Raw genomic sequence first — 19,510 nt, 5'->3', positions numbered from 1 at the left:
TAGGGTAGCTTGTTTTAGGTTCAGGGTGAGAAGCTGCAGCTCCATCCTGCAGCCCAGTGCTGTAGGATCCGTAAAGGTGGCCGGGTGCAGTGGCTCAGGCCTGTAATCCCTGCACTTTTGGAGGCCGCAGCAGGAGGATCGCATGAGCCTAGGAGTTCGAGACCAGCCTAGGCAGTGTGGTGAGACCCCCATCTCTACAAAAAATAGAAAATTAGCCATGCATGGTGGTGCACGCCTGTAGTCTCAACTACAGGCGGGAGGATCACTTGAGCCTGGGAGGTGGAGGCTACAGTGAGCCAAGATTGCATCACTGCACTCCAGCCTGGGCAACAGAGTGAGGCCCTGTATTGAAAAACAGGGAGAGGCCGGGCACGGTGGCTCACGCCTAATCCCAACATTTCGGGAGGCCGGGGTGGGTGGATCACAAGGTCAGGAGTTCAAGACCAGCTTGGCTAAAATGGTGAAACCCTGTCTCTACTAAAATACAAAATATTAGCCGGGCATGATGGCAGGCGCCTGTAATCCCAGCTACTTGGGGGGGCTGAGGTAGAGAGAATCGCTTGAAACTGGAAGGCAGAGGTTGCAGGGAGCCGAGATCGCACCACTGCCTGGGGCGCACTCCAGCCTGGGCGACAGAGTGAGATTCCGTCTCAAACAACAAAAAAAATGGCCAGTGGCTGGTGCATGTCGTGCTGCCCCCACAAGGTGGCACCATGACCCCATGCAGGAACCTGGCATCCCATGTAAGGTCTCAGCCACAACAGGACAGGAGGGGGGCGGGGGGCATGGGCAGGGCAGCCTTGACAGGGAACAGGAGGCCCAGGCCCTCAAGAGCAGGAGGGAGGGTCCGGCTGGGACTGCTCCTCTGGGAGGCATCCACATCTGCCCACGCTTGGAGGCTTGAGACTGTTTCAGTGTTCATCTGTGACCCACCTGGGACAGCACCTTGGGAGCCCCTGGCATCAGAAGCCTGCCCTTTGCCTAACTCCACCAATGGCCTCCCAGCAACAACCCTGACCTGGGTTCCCAGGTGGTGGCCCAGGCGGTGGGTTGTGTCTGGGGTACCCTGACCCCGACCCCATCTCTGAGTCCTAACCTAGGTTACAGCCCATCACAGCTGGGGCAGGTGATGCTTAGGGGACAAAGGGGACGGAGACAGTGAATGAAACAGCACAGGAAAAGTGACTGCTTTAATGCATTAGGCAAAATTTTACATAAAATCAGAAATCTATGATCTGTCCCTGCTCCAATTTGTAAAAAACGCAAGATTCATCAGAAGCCACGTGCAGTCAGATCCCAGCTGGCCAGCGGTGCAGATCTGGAGTCCAGCCTCAGGGATGCGCTACTTTCCATTCTCTGCATTGAACATTCGTTCCTAGAAACAAACAGAGCATGAGCTGTGTCTCCCCACCCTACCTTCTGCACCTTGAAGCCTCACAAGGCACCATGTGGAAGGAGGGAGGCCCTTGTGGGGTCTGCACTCTGTGGGGGCCACGGCCACAGGGTGGCCCACACCACAGTCACCACACAGGCCAGAGAGCAGCCAGGACCCACCAAGCATCCCGGGGGCACCCCTGGGTGCTGTGCACCCTCCACCCTGGGATGGCCTCCACAGGCCCCACTTGCCGGACAGCACGTGAATGAGACCTGGGGTCTCACCGAAGTTTTAACTCTGCCCAGCTTGAACCCCGACGCCCAGGCCCGGGCTCTCATAGGGCTTGGCATATGTGGCCACCCACACACAACACTCACTGTCAGCATCCGCTCCAGCTTCACTGCATCAGCGGCAAACTTGCGGATCCCGTCAGAGAGCTTCTCCACAGCCATCTGGTCCTCGTTGTGCAACCAACGGAAAGACTTCTCATCCAGGTGGATTTTTTCCAGGTCACTGGCTTGGGCTGGGGGACAAGAACCAGCCTTCCATGCCTGCTCCGTGTCCCTGCCCACCTTGGCCCCTTGGGCTCAGGGCCTGAACTGCTGCACCCAAGCATCTCCCACCAGGGCCAGGCCTCGGCCCCAGCAAGGCTCACGCTGGGAGTGGGGTTCAGCCCACAGAGCCTTGGCTGATGACTTGAGTGAGATGTGTTAGGAAAGCCAAGCCCTCCGTTGAGGTCTACTTCACCCTCATGTCTCCCGAGATGAGCTCGCCCCACAGGTGGGAGGGATCACCCACAGGGCAGCGTGGCAGGGCAGTGCTGGCCTTGCCCGAGCAGGAGCCACAGCTGGGCAGTGGGGCCTCACCCGCCTTGGCTGAGAGCACAGGCACCAGCTTGGCGTTGTCCTGCAGCAGCTCTCCCAGGAGCTTGGGTGAGATGGTGAGGAAGTCACAGCCGGCCAGTGCTTTGATCTCGCCCGTGTTGCGGAAGGAGGCGCCCATGACAATGGTTTTGTAGCTAAACTTCTTGTAGTAGTTGTAGATTTTAGTGACACTCTTTACCCCTGGAAAGAGACCAAGCTGTGACCAGGAAGGCTTCGGCAGAGGTACCACCCCACCTGCCCTCCCAGTGCCTGCCGGCTGCACTACCTTGAGCCGCCACCCCTGCCTGCCCCGCGCCGACCTGTGCACCTCACTGCTTGTTGATGCGGCAGCTCCGTCTCGGGCTCTTCCTGCCTGAGGTGCTGCTGAGGCTGCTCCCCTTACCCCATTACCACAGAGGGACCCTCACCAGGGTCTTCCAGGGGCTCATAGGATTTCTTGTCGGTGTTTGCCACATGCCAATCAAGGATGCGCCCAACAAATGGGGAGATGAGGGTCACACCCGCCTCGGCACAGGCCACAGCCTGGGCGAAGGAGAAGAGTAACGTCATGTTGCAGTGGATGCCGTGCTGCTCCTCAAGATCCCTGCGGGGCGGGGACAGGTGAGGGCGGGGCAGGTGAGGGCGGGGCAGGTGAGGGTGGGGCGGGTGGGGACAGGTGAGGGCGGGGCAGTCGAGGGCGGGGCAGGTGAGGGCAGGGCAGGTGAGGGCGGGGCAGGTGAATGCAGGCCAGGTGTCCACCCAGAGCCACAGGCTGCCAAAGACGCTCACGGGCCTTAAACTAAAAAGGCAGGAACAGGCTCATGCCATTGTTAAGAACAAATCGGTAACACTCGAGGGCTCTAAGTGGATAGTGGGTTATGGGTGACCAGGATTTTCTCCAACCCACATGACACAATAGACAAAGGCAAGGGAGGCCCTCTGGGTGCCCGTGCTCTTGTGCCAGGCCATCACCTCATCCCAGAACTCACCAGGGCTCAGCTCCCAGGCTAGAACCACTGAGTCATCTCTGACCACATTCCAGTCCTCACCCTGTTCCACCCTACCCATTCCTGGGGCCACCCTGCAGCAGGCCCGTAGCACCCTGGTTTCTGCTGAGAGGAGCCCCTTGGCCACACTAGGCCCCTTGCCCAAATTCCAGTGCACTTTGGACATCCTGGGGTTGATCCCCAAGGACGGGGCAGTGCCCATACTTTGCCATGCGGCTGGGGCATGGGATGAGACAGCCAAGGCTCTGCTCAGGCACCTTCAGACACAAGTTCCCTCCCCAGGCGCCTCTGCCACATGGCCACACGGGGGTGTTCGAGGGGGACAGCAGATGGCACAGCTGAGTTGGGAAACAGCCTGCAGTTCCTCCAGCAGTCACCCAGAGACTCCACTCCTAGGCATATGCCCACGAGAAACAAAAACACGTGTCCAGGACAAAACTTGCACATCTGTGTTCAGAGCAGCAGATGTGTTCAGAGCAGCAGATGTGTTCAGAGCAGCAGATGTGTTCAGAGCAGCAGATGTGTTCAGAGCAGCAGATGTGTTCATAGCAGATGTGTTCAGAGCAGCAGATGTGTTCAGAGCAGCAGATGTGTTCATAGCAGATGTGTTCATAGCAGCAGATGTGTTCATAGCAGCAGATGTGTTCAGAGCAGCAGATGTGTTCAGAGCAGCAGATGTGTTCATAGCAGATGTGTTCAGAGCAGCAGATGTGTTCAGAGCAGCAGATGTGTTCATAGCAGATGTGTTCATAGCAGCAGATGTGTTCATAGCAGCAGATGTGTTCATAGCAGCAGATGTGTTCATAGCAGCAGATGTGTTCAGAGCAGCAGATGTGTTCAGAGCAGCAGATGTGTTCATAGCAGCAGATGTGTTCACAGCAGATGTGTTCATAGCAGCAGATGTGTTCAGAGCAGCAGATGTGTTCAGAGCAGCCGCATACATCACAGCCCGAGAAATGGAAACCGACCACAGCAATATACATCACAGCTCAAGAGATGGAAACTGACCAGGTGTCCACCAACAGATGAATAACTGTGGCCTATCCATAAAATGGAGTATTTTCCAACATATAAAAACAAATGGTCTGGCCAGGTGCAGTGGCTCACACCTGTAATCCCAACACTTTGGGAGGCCGAGGCGGGCAGATCACCTGAGGTTGGAAGTTCAAGACCAGCCTGACTAACATGAGAAACCCCATCTCTACTAAAAATATAAAATTAGGCGGGAGTGGTGGCGCCTGCCTGTAATCCCAGCTACTCTGGAGGCTGAGGCAGGAGAATCTCTTGAACCCCAGAGGTGGAGGTTGCAGTAAGCTGAGATAGCACCATTGCACTCCAGCATGGACGAGAACGAAACTCCGTCTCAAAAAAAAACAAAAAACAAAAAACACACAAATGAGGCCAGGCACAATGGCTCATGCCTATAATCCCAGCACTTTGGGAGGCCAAGATGGGTAGAGATCTCTTGAGCCCAGGGGTTCGAGACCAGCCTGGGGAACGTGGTGAAATTACCCAGGAGTGGTGTGTGTGCTTGTCATCCCAGCCACTTGGGGGACTGAGGTGGAAAGATCGCTTGAGCCTGGAGTCAAGGCTGCAGTGAGCCAAGTTCGTGCCACTGCACTCCAGCCGTGGTGAAAAAGTGAGATGCTATCTCAGAGCAGGTCAGTGATGGCAGGTGGTAGAACATGCAGACACACAGATGTGGAAACAAAACACCTCTTCCTGATGCGAATTATTTGAGTACAGCATTGGCTGCTTCTGGGTGAGAACATCATAGAGGAGTTTTACTTTGTTTTATACATTTTTTGTCTCTTCCACTCTGAACATACATATGTTTGGTTTGGTTTTTCTGAGACAGGGTCTCACTCTGTCACCCAGGCTGGAGTGCAGTGGTACGATCATAGCTACTGGAACCTCAACCTCCCAGGCTCAAGCGATCCTCCCGCCTCAGCCTCCTAAGTAGCTGGAATCACAGGGGTGGGCTAGTTTTTCTTTTCTTTCTTTCTTTCTTTTTTTTTTTTGAGATGGAGTCTCATTCTGTCACCCAGGCTGGAGTACAATGGTGCAATCTCGGCTCACTGCAACCTCCACCTCCCAGGTTGAAGTGATTCTCCTGCTTCAGCCTCCCATGTAGCTAGGATTACAGGCACCTGCCACCACGCCCAGCTAAATTTTTTGTAGTTTTGGTAGAGACGGGGGTTCCACTATCTTGGCCAGCCTGGTCTCGAACTCCTGACCTCAGGTGATCTACCCACCTCAGCCTTCCAGAGTGCTAGGATTACAGGTATGAGCCACCGTGCCCGGCCTAAAAGTTTTCTTTTCTTTTTGAGACAGAGTCTTGCTCTGTCACCCAGACTGGAGTGCAGTGGTGTGATCTCAGCTAACTGCAACCTTCGCCTCCTGGGTTCAAGCAATTCTCCTGCCTCAGCCTCCTAAATGGGACTACAGGTGTGTGCCACCACGCCCGGCTAATTTTTTATATTTTTCAGTAGAGATGGGGTTTCACCGTGTTAGCCAGGATGGTCTCGATCTCCTGACCTCGTGATCCCCACGCCTCGGCCTCCCAAAGTGCTGGGAGCCACCGTGCCCAGCCTAAAATTTCTTTATATTTTTGTAGAGACAAGGTTTCACTTTGTTGCCCAGGCTGGTCTGGAACTCCTGGGCTCAAGTGATCCTCCCATCTCAGCCTCCCAAATTGCTGGGATTACAGGCATGAGCCATCTTGCCCAGCCAGCATATATTTTATATAACAATAGTTTACTTTTTAAAAATCATGTAAACATAGGCTTGTGTTGATTGGGACAGAGGAAGGACAGAATCTGAATCTGCAGGTGCTAACTAGTGGCTTTTCTTCTCTGCTGGGTGGGTGGACGGTACTTCTGGGAAATCCCTCATTTCTGATCACCAGCAAGTGAGGGAGCTGGCTCTGGAGCAGAGGGCAGATCTAGGCTGACATGAGCTGGTCAAGTCCAAGCTGTGGGCTGTGCTCCCCAGTCTGGCATTCCCCAGGGCTGAGAGAGTCAAACTTGCCTGATGCCATGTAGACCCTGCTCCAACAGAGGAAAAATCTCTGAGAGCTCCTTCCTTGTGGGGGACCACTTACTTTCCAGCCTGAATTCCTTCCCAGGTTGATGACAGCTTTATAAGAATTCGGTCCTTGCTGATCCCAGCTTCCTTGTAGAGCTCGATGAGCCGCCTGGCTCTGGCCACCATCGCATCTTTATCAAAGGAGAGCCTGTAGGAGCAAGAAGAACCCATCCCCTCAGATCACGCAGGTTGCCCACCACGCAGAGCAAGCTGGAGGCCGGGTGTCTGCCCGTCAGTTTTGAGCAGCACCACCGTGAGCACCAACCACTGCCCCCAACCTTCCCCTCACTTGAGGTTTGCAGAATGGCTTTGACAGCAACTCACACCCAGTCTCACAAACAAAGGTCCTCAGTGGGATCCATAGGCTATAATTTGTATTAAAAAATACTAGGCCAGGTGCGGTGGCTCACGCCTGTAATCCCAACACTTTGGGAGGCTGAGGCGGGAAGATCACAAGGTCAAGGGATCGAGACCTTCCTGGCCAACATGGTGAAACCCCGTCGCTACTAAAAATAACAAAAAAATTAGCTGGGTATGGTGGCGGGTGTCTGTAGTCCCAGCTACTCGGGAGGCTGAGGCAGGAGAATCACTTGAACCCGGGAGGTGAAGGTTGCGGTGAGCTGAGATCGTGCCACTGCACTCTAAACTGGCGACAGAGCGAGACTCTGTCTCAAAAAACAAAACAAATCAAAACAAAAAACACTAGCAGCCGGGCACAGTGGCTCATGCCTGTGATCCCAGCACTTTGGGAGGCCAAGGCAGGTGGATCATGACGTCAGGAGTTCAAGACCAGCCTGGCCAAAATGGTGAAACCCCATCTCTATTAAAAATACAAAAAATTAGCCGGGCATGGTGGCAGGTGCCTGTAATCTCAGCTACTTGGGAGGCTGAGGCAGAGAAACGCTTCAAGCCGGGAGGCAGAGGTTGCAGTGAGCTGAGATTGCGCCACTGTACTCCAGCCTGGGTGACAGTGCGAGACTCCATCTCAAAAATAAATAAAAATAAAAATAAAAAACACTAGAGATCAGTTGCTTAACAAGGAGCTCTTGGTCATCACTACCAACTGTGGGAGAGCTCAAAATAAACCTCCTCTTGGGCCCTTGGGATGAAGACCATGGGTGGAGCAGCCCCTTGACCTCATGTTGGCATCCACGTGTGCAACTGTGGACACCTGACCAGCCCGTCCAGTGCAGGAGCAAGCATCCTTACCTTGCATCTACTTCTGTGGATACTCGGCCCGGAATCTTCTTTAGTATTTCTGCTCCAAACAACACAAAAAGTTTATCAATAGCATTTTTAATCTGGTCCTCTTGTGACCTGAAATTCAAAGGGAAAAAAGCAGGTTAGAAGCTTCTGAGGTTTGCCAGGCGTGGTGGATCACGCCTGTAATCCCAGCACTTTGGGAGGCCGAGGTGGGCGGATCATGAGGTCAGGAGATCAAGACCATCTTGGCTAACACGGTGAAACCCCGTCTCTACTAAAAATATTAAAAAATTAGCTGGACATGGTGGTGGGTGCCTGTAGTCCCAGTTACTAGGGAGGCTGAGGCAGGAGAATGACGTGAACCTGGGAGGTGGAGCTTGCAGTGAGCAGAGATCGCGCCACTGCACTCCAGCCTGAGCGACAGAGCAAGACTCCATCTCAAGAAAAAAAAAAAAAAGAAGCTTCTGAGGTTCAAGTGCACAAGACTCTACAAAATAAATTCTGTTATTTCTTTGCCAAATTTCCTTCCCCCCATCTTTTTTTTTCTCTTAAAACATTTTTTTATTGTGGCCAAATAATACATATAACATAAAATTTCCCATCTTATCCTTTTTTTTTTTTCCAAGACAGGGTCTCCAGCTAAGGCTGGAAGCACAGTAGTGTGATTATGGCTCATTACAGCCTTGACCTCCCGGGCTCAAGTGATCCTCCTGCCTCAGCCTCCCAAGTAGCTGGGACTACAGCTGCACACCTCTATACCTGGCTAATTTTTTTGTTTTGTTTTGTTTTGTTGAGATGGAGTGTCACTCTGTCGCCCAGGCTGGAGTGCAGTGGCACAATCTCAGCTCACTGCCAGCTCTGCCCCCCGCGGTTCACGCCATTCTCCTGCCTCAACCTCCTGAGTAGCTGGGACTACAGGCGCTCGCCACTGTGCCCGGCTAATTTTTTTGTATTTTTGGTAGAGACGGGGTTTCACCGTGTTAGCCAGGATGGTCTCGATCTCCTGACCTCGTGATCCGCCCGTCTTGGCCTCTCAAAGTGCTGGGATTACAGGCGTGAGCCACCACGCCTGGCCCATGCCCAGCTAATTTTTATATTTTTTTGTAGAGACAGAGTTTTGCCCTATTGCCTAGACTGTTCTCGAACTCTTAGGCTGAAGGGATCCTCCCATCTTGGCCTACCAAAGCACTGGGGTTACAGGCGTGCACCACTGCCCCCAGCCCACCATTTTTAAATGTATTCAGCACATTCACAGTTCTGTACAACCATCACCATCCATCTCCAGAGCTCTTTTCATCATCCCAAACTGCATCCCTCTATCTTTTGGCACTTGCAAAATATTGTATTTTCTATCTCTTCAAAGTTACTGGACAGACACCCGGTGAAGTCCATGATTCTGTTCCAAAATCTGAGCAGCCTTGTTAGCCCACTACACACAGGAAGATCTTCAGCTAGACGCTCAGAGGTTAGAATTCTTGGGCCAGACTGGGTGCAGTGGCTCATGCCTGTAATCACAGCACCCTGGCAGGCCAAGGTGGGCAGACTGCTCAAGCTTAGGAGTTCGAAACCAGCTAGGGCAACATGGCAAAACCCTGCCTCTAAAAACAAATACAAATATTAGCCAGGTGTGGTGGTGTGCACCTGTAGTCCCAGCTACTTGGGAGGCTGAGGTGGGAGGCTGGCTTGAGCCTAGGACGTAGAGGCTGCAGTGAGCTGAGACTGTGACACTGCACTCCAGCCTAGGTGACAGAGCCAAACTCTATCTCAAAAAAAAAAAATGGGGCCATCTGGACATGGGTGCAGGGCTCATCTGTTGATCACCCAGCCAAGCAAAGGCACCAATGTCACCCAATAACAGGAGCACCAAGGCCTCGCTGATGCCACAGGGGTGCAACACCACGAGATGAGGAAAAGGGAGCTAAGAAGAGAGAGGAGAGGGTCAGACTCCGTGTCCAGAGTGGCTGTCACAACATGGTCAGGGGAGCCACTCACCAGCCACCTGGACCTAAGCAAAGCCAGTAACAGAGAGGGACCTGCTCCTGTGTGGTGCCCACGTTGCCTGCTCGGCACCATCTTCAAGCTTTGAATTATTACCCTGAAGAGAATCTAAAATGACATCTAAAATATGCAAAGCCACAGGCATGAAGAGGGCTCTACAGTTGCTTGGTTGGGTAAGGGAGTGGGGACCTACTGCAAACAGGTGCCAGAGAACATTCTGGGAGTTATAAAAGCTATTAAAAAATTAAAAAGCCAGGCACGGTGGCTCACGTCTGTAATCGGAGCACTGTGGGAGGCCAAGGCAGGTGGATCACTTGAGGTAAGAAGTTCGAGACCGGCCTGGCCAACATGGTGAAACCCTGTCTCCACCAAAAATACAAAAATTATAGCCAGGTGTGGTGGCACATGCCTGTAATCCCAGCTGCTCGGCCGGCTGAGGCAGGAGAATCGCTTGAATCTGGGAGGCAGAGGTTGCGGTGAGCCGAGATTGTGCCAGTGCACTCCAGCCTGGACAACAAAAGCAAAACTCTGTCTCAAAAACAAAAAAACAAAAAAACAAAAATGAGCCAGGAGTGGTGGCACACACCTGTAATCCCAGCTAATTGGGAAGCTGAGGCAGGAGAATTGCTTGCACCAGGGAGGCGGAAGTTGTAGTGAGCCAAGATTGCTCCACTATACTCCAGCCTGGGTGACACAGCGAGACTCCGTCTGAAAAGTAAAAAATAAAATGACAGCCAGAAGGTAAGTGTTACCAGAGTTGGGGAGACTGACTACAGGAGGGGAGGAGGGGCCTCTGGGGGTCTGCAAGTGCTCTGCATCTTGACTGGGGTGGTATTTACAGGGTACACACATTGGCAAAACTCTCTGAACTGCTCATTTACCACGGGTGCAGGTTACTTCATGCAGATTACACTTCAATAAACAAAAATAGGCAAAAAGATAGGGTTTTTTTCCCCCCTTGAGTTCATGGTGTTTGAGAACTAAAATTCAGTTAGGGAGGGAAGCAAGGCCAACTAGACTAGCACGAGGGCCTAGCTGGGACCCTCCCGAGTCCAGGCACTCACCCGCCCAGCTTCCGGCCATAGGCGATCGCCTCCTCCACCAGCTCCTGGTAAGCGGGCATCTGTGCTGCGGCCAAGATCAGGGACGGGTTGGTGGTAGCATCCTGGGGCTTGTACTCGTCGATGGCTAGGGAAATAGTTTTCAAAAGCCAAAGTAAGTGGAGCGCTTGCTTCCAACTGGAAACGTGAAGGAACCCTGTAATTCCCCAGGACGTTAGGGGAGTCCAGAGCATTTCCCAAAGCGGGGTCCAGCCACACTTCTCACACCTTCTTCTGGGTCACTGAAGGTTCATCAAGAGGCGGCTGTTTGCATGATGATGAAACAACAAACACTAAGTGCCCAGCGATCAAATATGCCCCTGCAAGAGGTGACCTGTAACAGCATGGGAGTGAGCGGTGCAACAGCTGGGAGAACGCTGGTCAAAGGAAAACGTGCATCCCACTGCCGTACCACCACGAGGAGGCGCGCGGTCTAGTCATGACCCACATGTGAACGCTGATCTTATGGACTGGGTCATTATCACCACACCCAGCTGCAACAGAGTCAAGAAGCCAAGGGGAGCCGGGCGCGGTGGCTCACACCTGTAATCCCAGCACTTTGGGAGGCTGAAGCGGGTGGATCACAAGGTCAGGAGATCGAGACCATCCTGGCTAACACGGTGAAACCCCGTCTCTACTAAAAATACAAAAAACTAGCTGGGTGTGGTGGTCGGCACCTGTAGTCCCAGCTACTCGGGAGGCTGAGGCAGGAGAATGGCTTGAATCCAGTAGGCGGAGCTTGCAGTGAGCCGAGATCGCACCACTGCACTCCAGCATGGGTGACAGAGTGAGACTCCGTCTCAAAAAAAAAAAAAAAAAAAAAGGCCAAGGGGAAAAGCACTCAGGACACACAGCATTGCTCCAAAAATTATTACCTGCAAGCCTAGCAAGCCTAGCTGCTGAAGCGGCCTCTAACCTGAAACCAGTTTATCTAATAGTTGCTGAACCGCACTGCTGCAACTTTAAGACTAATTTTATCCACTGCTATCACTCACCAATCATTCTTTTTAGGTTTCATAGAAAGACTAAATTAGCCAGGTGTGGTAGTGCATGCCTGTAGCGTCAGCTACTCAAGAGGCTGAGGCAGGAGGATCGCTTGAGCCCAGGAGGTTGAGACTGCAGTGAGCCATGATCATGCCACTACACTCCCACCTGGGCCAGAGAGCAAGACCCCATCTCTTAAAAAAATAAATTCAGGCCGGGTGCAGTGGCTCATGCCTGTAATCCCAGCATTTTGGGAGGCCGAGGCTGGTGAAACCCAGTCTCTACTAAAAATACAAAAATGAGCTGGGTGTGGTGACACATGCCCGTAATCCCAGCTACTCAGGAGGCTGAGGCAAGAGAATCGCTTGAACCCAGGAGGTGGAGGTTGCAATGAGCTGAGATTGCACCACTGCACTCTAGCCTGGGTGACAGAGTGAGACTCTGTTTCATAAATAAATAAACAAACAAATAAATAAATATCGCATTCAGTAGCTTCTGCAGGTAACTTGACAAAACCTGACCTAAGAATCCTTTTAGTCGGAGTGGGCAACTTTGACAATGTCCCAAGTTTTTGTTCAAATTGTACTGGTGGTCCCTTTTATAAAGCTGACATTCTCTGCTTTAATCAACCCAGTCATAAAATGCTACTCAGTGGCTGGGCACAGTGGCTCACACCTGTAATCCCAGCACTTTGGGAGGCCAGCGGGGGTGGATCACTTGAGGTCAGGAGTTCGAGACCAGCCTGGCTAACATGGCGAAACCCTGTCCCTACTAAAAATACAAAAATTAGCCAGGCGTGGTGGTGCATGCCTATAATCCCAGCTACTCGGGAGGCTGTGGCAGGAAAATCACTTGGACCCGGGAGGTGGAGGTTGCAGTGAGCCGAGATTGTGCCACTGCACTACAGCCTGGGCAATGGAGCAAGACTCTGTTGCAAAAAAAAAATAAAAAAGTTTTTTTCTTCAGAGTAACCAACTAAACAGTTCAAAAAGTCCAAACTTGTAGCCACTGAGTAGCTTTTTTTTTTTTTTGACACAGTCTCACTCTGTTATCCAGGCTGGAGTGCAGTAAAATGATCTCGCCTCACTGCAACCTCCTCCTCCAGGGTTCAAGTGATTCTCCTACCTCAGCGTCCTGAGTAGCTGGGACTACAGGCACACACCATGATGCCTGGCTAATTTTTGTACTTGTATTTATTTTTTATTTTTTTCCGAGACAGAGTCTTGCACTGTTGCCCAGACTAGAGTGCAGTGGCGCAAGCTCAGCTCACTGCAACCTCCAACTCCCAGGTGCAAGTAATTCTCCTGCCTCAGCCCCATGAGTAGCTGGGATTACAGGCACGAGCCACCACGCCAGGCTATGGTTTTTTATTTATTTATTTTTATTTTTTTATTTTTTTGAGACGGAGTCTCGCTCTTTCACCCATGCCGGACTGCAGTGGCGCCATCTTGGCTCACTGCAAGCTCTGCCTCCCGGGTTCACGCCATTCTCCTGCCTCAGCCTCCCGAGTAGCTGGGACTACAGGCACCCGCCACTGCGCCCGGCTAGTTTTTTGTATTTTTAGTAGAGACGGGGTTTCACCGTGTTAGCCAGGATGGTCTCGATCTCCTGACCTCATGATCCGCCCGCCTCAGCCTCCCAAAGTGCTGGGGTTACAGGTGTGAGCCACCAAGCCCGGCCTTTTTTTTTTTGTATTTTTAGTAGAGACGGGGTTTTGCCATGTTGGCCAGGCTGGTCTCGAACTCCTGACCTCAGGTGATCCAGCCACCTTGGCCTCCCAAATTGCTGGGATTACAGACATGAGCCACTGCGCCCGGCCTCTGAAGAAACAACCTGAACTGCATTCCTCTGCTCTCATACCAGAATAATCAACAGAGAGGACTTCTGTGACCGATGTGTGGGGGTTTCTCCCCATGCACCAAAAAAGCAATTAATTCTTCAGTGGACACCAGCTGGGCATCCTCCAATTCAATTCCAACCCTGTCTACCTGGAGACAGCCTCAGATCCCACAGGTTGAAGGCTTAGTCCCACCCAACCATTCTCCATTCCCACCAGTCACAAGTCTGGGCTCCAGAACTTCTGATCCACTGGCTTCAAGTTGGGGTTGTCAACTTGAATTAACCTTTGTGTTCCATTAATTTGCTGGAGCAGATCACAGAAGTAAGGGAAACACTCACTTACATGTACTGGCTTATTATACAAAGGACACAGAGGAAGAGATGCATAGGGCAAGGCATGTGAGAAGGGGCACGGTGCCTCCATGCCCACCCTGGGTGCACCACCCTTCAGGAGGCTCCATGTGTTCAGGTATTTGGAAGCTCCCTGAACCCTGTCCTCTTGGGCCTTTTATGGAGACTCTACTGGAGAGACATGACTGAAGTATGGACAGCCCTGTTGAAATATTATCATCTAATGAGTGAGGAAACCCAGCAACGCCTCTGTGTTCACCTTCTTACTGTCCTCTGTGCAACATTCCTTCCTCCAGGGTTATGTGATGGGACCCCTTCTGAAATGAGGGTCTTAGGACCCACAATTAGAAAAGCAAGTAGACGGCCAGGCGCGGTGGCTCATGCCTGTAATCCCAGCACTTTAGGAGGCCGAGGCGGGCAGATCACGAGGTCAGGAGATCCAGACCATCCTGGCTAACACAGTGAAACCCCGTCTCTACTAAAAAAAAAAAAAAAAAAAAAAAAAAAATTAGGTGGACGTGGTGGCGGGCGCCTGTAGTCCCAGCTACTCTGGAGGCTGAGGCAGAATGGCGTGAACCCGGAAGGTGGAGCTTGCAGTGAGCTGAGATCACGCCACTGACTCCAGCCTGGGCGACAGAGCGAGACTCCGCCTCCAAAAAAAAAAAAAAAAAGAAAAGAAAAGCAAGTAGAGAATTTATTTATGGACAACTCCAAAACAGGCAGGAAAGATTCCTCCCTTGAAGAGAGAAAGGAGCAGGTGAAAGGAGAGGAGAAGAAGGTCAGTGATGGAAATTCTGTTTTCCAAGGCCTGCTCCTGAGGCCTAGAGTGCCCCAACATTATAACAGGGCTGTGGGAGTTATGAGACAGGAACTGTGTACATACACATGCATGCATACACACACATCAATTACCTTCAAAATGAGGTTGATGGTTTATTATTATTATTATTGTTATTTTGAGATGGAGTCTTGCTCTGTCACCCAGGCTAGAGTGCAGTGGCGTGATCCCGGCTCACTGCAACCTCCATCTTCCAGGTTCAAGCAATTATCTCGCCTCAGCCTCTCGAGTAGCTGGGATTACAGGCACCTGCCACCATACCTGGCTAATTTTTTGTATTTTTAGTAGAGATGGGGTTTCACCATGTTGGCCAGGCTGGTCTCGATCTCTTGACCTCAGGTGATCCACCCTCCTCGGCCTCCCAAAGTGCTGTGATTACAGGCGTAAGCCACCAGCCAAAAATTTTTTGTAGAGATGTGGTCTCACTGTGTTGCCCAGGCTGGTCCCGAACTGCTAGGCCCAAACAATCCTTCTGCCTCAGCCTCCCAAAGTGCTGGGGATTATACGCATGAGCCACCGAGGCTGGCCCCAACTTTCTCTTGTTCTTTGGACAGATCGAAGACCACCCAGTCTGCTTGAACTGCAATATTTTCTTCCCAAATAAAACGTTAAATTTAGAGATTCGTCTCTACATTTTATTTTGACTTCAACACAGATACCACATGGTTATCTTCAACAAGGACTGTTAGCTGGGAGTGGTGGCGCACATCTGTAGTCCCAGCTACTTCGGAGGCTGAGGTGGGGGGATCACCTCAGCCCAGGAGGTCAAGGCTGCAGTTAGCCATGTTGCACCACGTGACTGCACCACTATACAGCCTGGGTGACAGAGCAAGACCCTGTCTCAAAACCCCAAAAACAAAACCCAAGGATTCTTTTCTTTATTCTTAAAACTACGGTTTCTTTTAACACATTAGTTCTTTCTCACATAACCAAGCTAGGAATTCAAAGAAGCCAACGAGGCTTAACCTGGGGTCTTGTTCATCTGGCTGTCCAAATGGAAAGTGGAGGTGAAGAGTTATGGCCATTGACACCCATAGAATGGCCCATTGCTCCAGATTAGCCAGTTCAGTAACTTTTTTTTTTTTCTTTTGAGACAGAGTCTCGCTCTGTCGCCCAGGCTGGAGTGCAGTGGCACGATCTCGGCTCATTGCAAGCCCCGCCTCCCAGGTTCGCACCATTCTCCTGCCTCAGCCTCCCGAGTAGCTGGGACTACAGGCGCCCGCCACCACGCCCAGATAATTTTTTTGTATTTTTAGTAGAGATGGGGTTTCACCGTGTTAGCCAGGATGGTCTGGATCTCCTGACCTTGTGATCCGCCTGCCTCGGCCTCCCAAAGTGCTCGGATTACAGGCTTGAGCCACCACACCCGGCCCAAGTTCACAAGTTCAGTAACTTTATTTGGCAAATAAGTATCTTTTTTTTTTTTTTTGAGACAGGGTCTCGCTTTGTCTCCTAAGCTGGAGTGCAGTGGCGCAGTCACAGCTCACTGCTGCCTCAACCTCCTGGGCTTAAGTGATCCTCCCAACTCAGCCTCCTGAGTAACTGGGACTACGGTGTGCACCAATACGCCTGGCTATTTTTTTTTTCTTCTTTTTTGTAGAGATGGGGTTTTACCATGTTGCGCAGGCTGGAATAAGTACTTTCAAAGGGTCCTTTAATGACAAAACTATAGAGGTAGAGAACAGGTTAGAGGTTGCCAAGGAACAGGGAATGAGGGGTCTCTCAGGGACACGGGGATCTCAGTGACAATGGGACAGCTATGTCCTGTCACAGCGGTCCACGAATTTACACACTTTATGAAACTGTCACATAGCCTCCTTGCCCCAGTGCAGGGGGAAGCTGGGAGCCCTGAGCCAGGCCTGCAGTCTATAACAGCATCAGCACCACAGCAGTGCCCACTTCCCGGTGTGGATGCCATGCCATGGTCACATGAGATGTCACCACGGGGGACAGTGGTTGAAGGGTTCACAGGGCTGTATGGGCTGATTTTGCAACTTCTGTGCATCTATACCCATTTCAACATGACAAGTTAAGAAAAAGCCTGCTGTGCATCTATACCCATTTCAACATGACATCTGGCACAGTGCTGACACAGGTCTGCCAGAATGCACTGAATGAGGCACTGAAAACAGCCCATTTCGTCCTGTAAAATCACCCCTGGATAAAGTCAGCTTTTAGCAAATGGCTTTTACAAAATTAAAACAAAACCAAGGCCCACTGGGGCAAAAATGGGTTTCAGGGTCCAGGGATCCTTAAACTGAATGCAAAATGGGGAGGATCACATTGTGGGAAGAGCATTCACAGCTTTGATTCTATTTCCAGAGGCCTGTGCCTCCCTCCCACAAGGAGTTAAGAACCTTCACTTCACAAACTACAGATCACAAACCCAACAGACTATTTGACAACTATATAACATTTATGAACATATACTATCAATGAATATATTTTTTTGTTAATATTCATTAAAAAAATATGTCACAACTTGGGTTTAGAAGATTTTTTTTTTTTTTTTTTTTTTGAGACGGAGTTTTGCTCTGTCGCCCAGGCTGGAGTGCAGTGGTGTGATCTTGGCTCACTGCAACCTCCGCCTTCTGGGTTCAGCAATTCTCCTGCCTCAGCCTCCCAAGTAGCTGGGATTACAGGCATGCAACACCACACCCAGCTAATTTTTGTATTTTTAGTAGAGATGGGGTTTCACCATGTTGGTCAGGCTGGTCTCAAACTCCTGACCTCGTGATCCACCTGCCTCGACCTCCCAAAGTGCTGGGATTACAGGCGTGAGCCACCTCGCTGGGCCAGAAGATTTCTTAAAAAACAATACAAAACAAAACCAGAAACCCAGGACTCCCCAGCCCTCCTATGGGTGTGGGTTTAGGAAAATCCATCTTTATTGGCCCTGCACTGCCAAGTGTAATGGACCTGACACTCCACACCAGCTCTGCCCTAACTGGTGAAGGCCAGCAAGGAACAATACAGATGAGCGCTCTGTCCACCGGGCAAACTGCAAATTATTCTCAGTGCTAAGAAGGGAAAAAACTGAGCAGCAGAAAAATGTGTAGCCCCTTTTCTGGAGCTTGCTTTCTTATGAAGAGAGAGGTCTGGACTACAACGAGGGGGCTGTGTGTGTGAGGGATTCACAGCTCTAGCTTTGGATCTCCCAAAGAGGGGTCCGGAGCAGACTGTGGCACCCCAAGCCAGTCACTGAATCCCCATATTTTATGGTTAAGCAGCCAAACATGCCAATTCACTCTCTAGGCTCTGCTAGATAAACAATGCCCTTACTCAGTTACCAAAGAGGAATTAAAGCCTGTTTCTCAAGTCACCATGAGAAAGCAGAAAAGAGAGGAAGTCACTTCCGTATTAGGTGCTCGCAGCATTCATCCATGAAGCGTTTCATGATTTTCTTAAAAAATATTACTTGTTCTCAACAAAACATAGACACAAGGCTCGTCTACTCTGCACTGCAGAGGACAGAAGAGCTAAGTATTAATAAAATAACCCTTCTTTGTATTTTCCAAGTTCTCTCCAATGTAAACAACTCAAGCCCAGGAAAATCCAGTATTTAACAGTGTACCAACCCTGTGCTTTCATGGGCACCGGCTTTTACCCACCCGGTGCGTCTGGCGGTGGCTGTCCAGCAGGCCGGGCACCTGCCGCCCACGGAGTTGTCCCACTGGGCACCGCAGGGCTCAAGGGCGATGGCAGCACTGGCAGCTTCTGGTCAGAGCTAGCTGATGTCCCCGCTCTGCAGACAACATCAGCCCAACAAAATTGCATCTCGCTGACCACAAACTGGCCACGTGGAAGTCAGCTCGAAGCTCTACCCTGAATCTCTCCTGAACTCAAAGGCTCTGAAAGCTGCCTCGGCCCATGAAGGTGCACAGAGGGGCTCCCGCGGGCTGCCCACAGCCCGTCCCGGGTGCGGGGTCTGAGGGCGCAGCCGACCCCACCCCGGGCGGAGGGCGAGGCTGGGGCTCCGGCTTCGTGCCCCACGGCTCGCAAGGACCCGTCAGTACCGCCCGCACCGCTGACTCCAGCACCGAGCCCCTCACGGCTGCCCCCGGCCCTGCTCCCTCACGGCCGACCCGGGCCCCGTTCCCCTCACGGTCGCCGCTGGCCCCGCGCCTCTCACGGCCGACCCGGGCCCCGCTCCCCTCACAGCTGTCCCTGGCCCCAACATCCGGCACCTGCGCTCATTCCCCCCGGAACGAGCCGCCCGGGGCACCGCCACCCGGTCCGCGTCCCGGAACGGGGGACCCGGGGAAATCGGGGCGCCGGGGCCTCTGGAGGGCGCTTGCGCCGCGCCCGGGCTCCGCGCCGTCCTCACCGTGGAAGTCGCCCGTGTCGGCCACCACGGTGGTGAACTGCTTGAGCTGGTCCAGCGCGGACTCCATCCTCTGACGCTTCACGGGTGAGCTCGACATAGCAAGACCGAGGGGGCTGCGGCGGCGGCGGCGACGGGACGGGCGCGCGGACGGCCCACAATGCCCCGCGGGCGGCTGCCAATCGGAAAGCGGCGCGGGAGGGCGAGGCCCGCTGGTCCCTGCGCGCCTGGACGAAGCCCCGCCCCCGGGGACGAAGCCCGAGCGCCACTGCCGGCCGCGCACCGCAGCTGCGGATCCTACAGGCTGGGTCTCCCCAGGTCCTCAGCAGCCGCCGCGGACGGGCCCGGGAAAACACCTGCACGACACGGGGCGGCTGGGCCTCGCCTCCTTCCTGCCCCGCGGGACGCACCGGGAGGGCTGGAGGAGATGGACCTGGCCCGGGTGCCGACTCTGCGGGGCTGAACCCGCCAGGGCCGAACCCGGCGATGCAGGATCCGTGGTGGGGCCAGGACTGGGGTCGGGGGCCGCTGCAGGAAGCAG

At 52.6% G+C, this 19,510-nt stretch overlaps 1 protein-coding gene across 1 annotated transcript; it reads right to left on the bottom strand.

The window, feature by feature from the left end:
- Nucleotides 1–1,163: 1,163 nt before the first annotated feature.
- TALDO1 (transaldolase 1) lies at nt 1,164–19,160 on the bottom strand. The gene is made up of 8 exons (XM_003805077.5): nt 18,973–19,160; nt 10,598–10,721; nt 7,542–7,649; nt 6,349–6,480; nt 2,667–2,842; nt 2,242–2,439; nt 1,753–1,898; nt 1,164–1,375 (listed from the first exon to the last, which is right to left on the bottom strand). The coding sequence occupies exons 1-8, from the start codon at nt 19,067–19,069 to the stop codon at nt 1,343–1,345; spliced, it is 1,014 nt and encodes a 337-aa protein (XP_003805125.4). The 5' UTR covers nt 19,070–19,160; the 3' UTR covers nt 1,164–1,342.
- Between the last annotated feature and the right edge of the window lie 350 nt (nt 19,161–19,510).

This window comes from Pan paniscus, chromosome 9 (assembly GCF_029289425.2).
Source record: "Pan paniscus chromosome 9, NHGRI_mPanPan1-v2.0_pri, whole genome shotgun sequence".
Taxonomy (NCBI): Eukaryota; Metazoa; Chordata; class Mammalia; order Primates; family Hominidae; genus Pan; species Pan paniscus.
This window is presented reverse-complemented; position numbering and strand designations above follow the sequence as displayed.

Bases quoted from the DNA above. Each gene is read 5' to 3' on its own strand.
- TALDO1 (XM_003805077.5), bottom strand. From the start codon at position 19,069: ATGTCGAGCTCACCCGTGAAGCGTCAGAGGATGGAGTCCGCGCTGGAC. The intron at 7,650-10,597 runs GTGAGTGCCTGG...TTTGAATTTCAG, and splicing joins TATGGCCGGAAGCTGGGCGG to GTCACAAGAGGACCAGATTA. The intron at 6,481-7,541 runs GTAAGGATGCTT...TTGCTCCTACAG, and splicing joins TCCACAGAAGTAGATGCAAG to GCTCTCCTTTGATAAAGATG.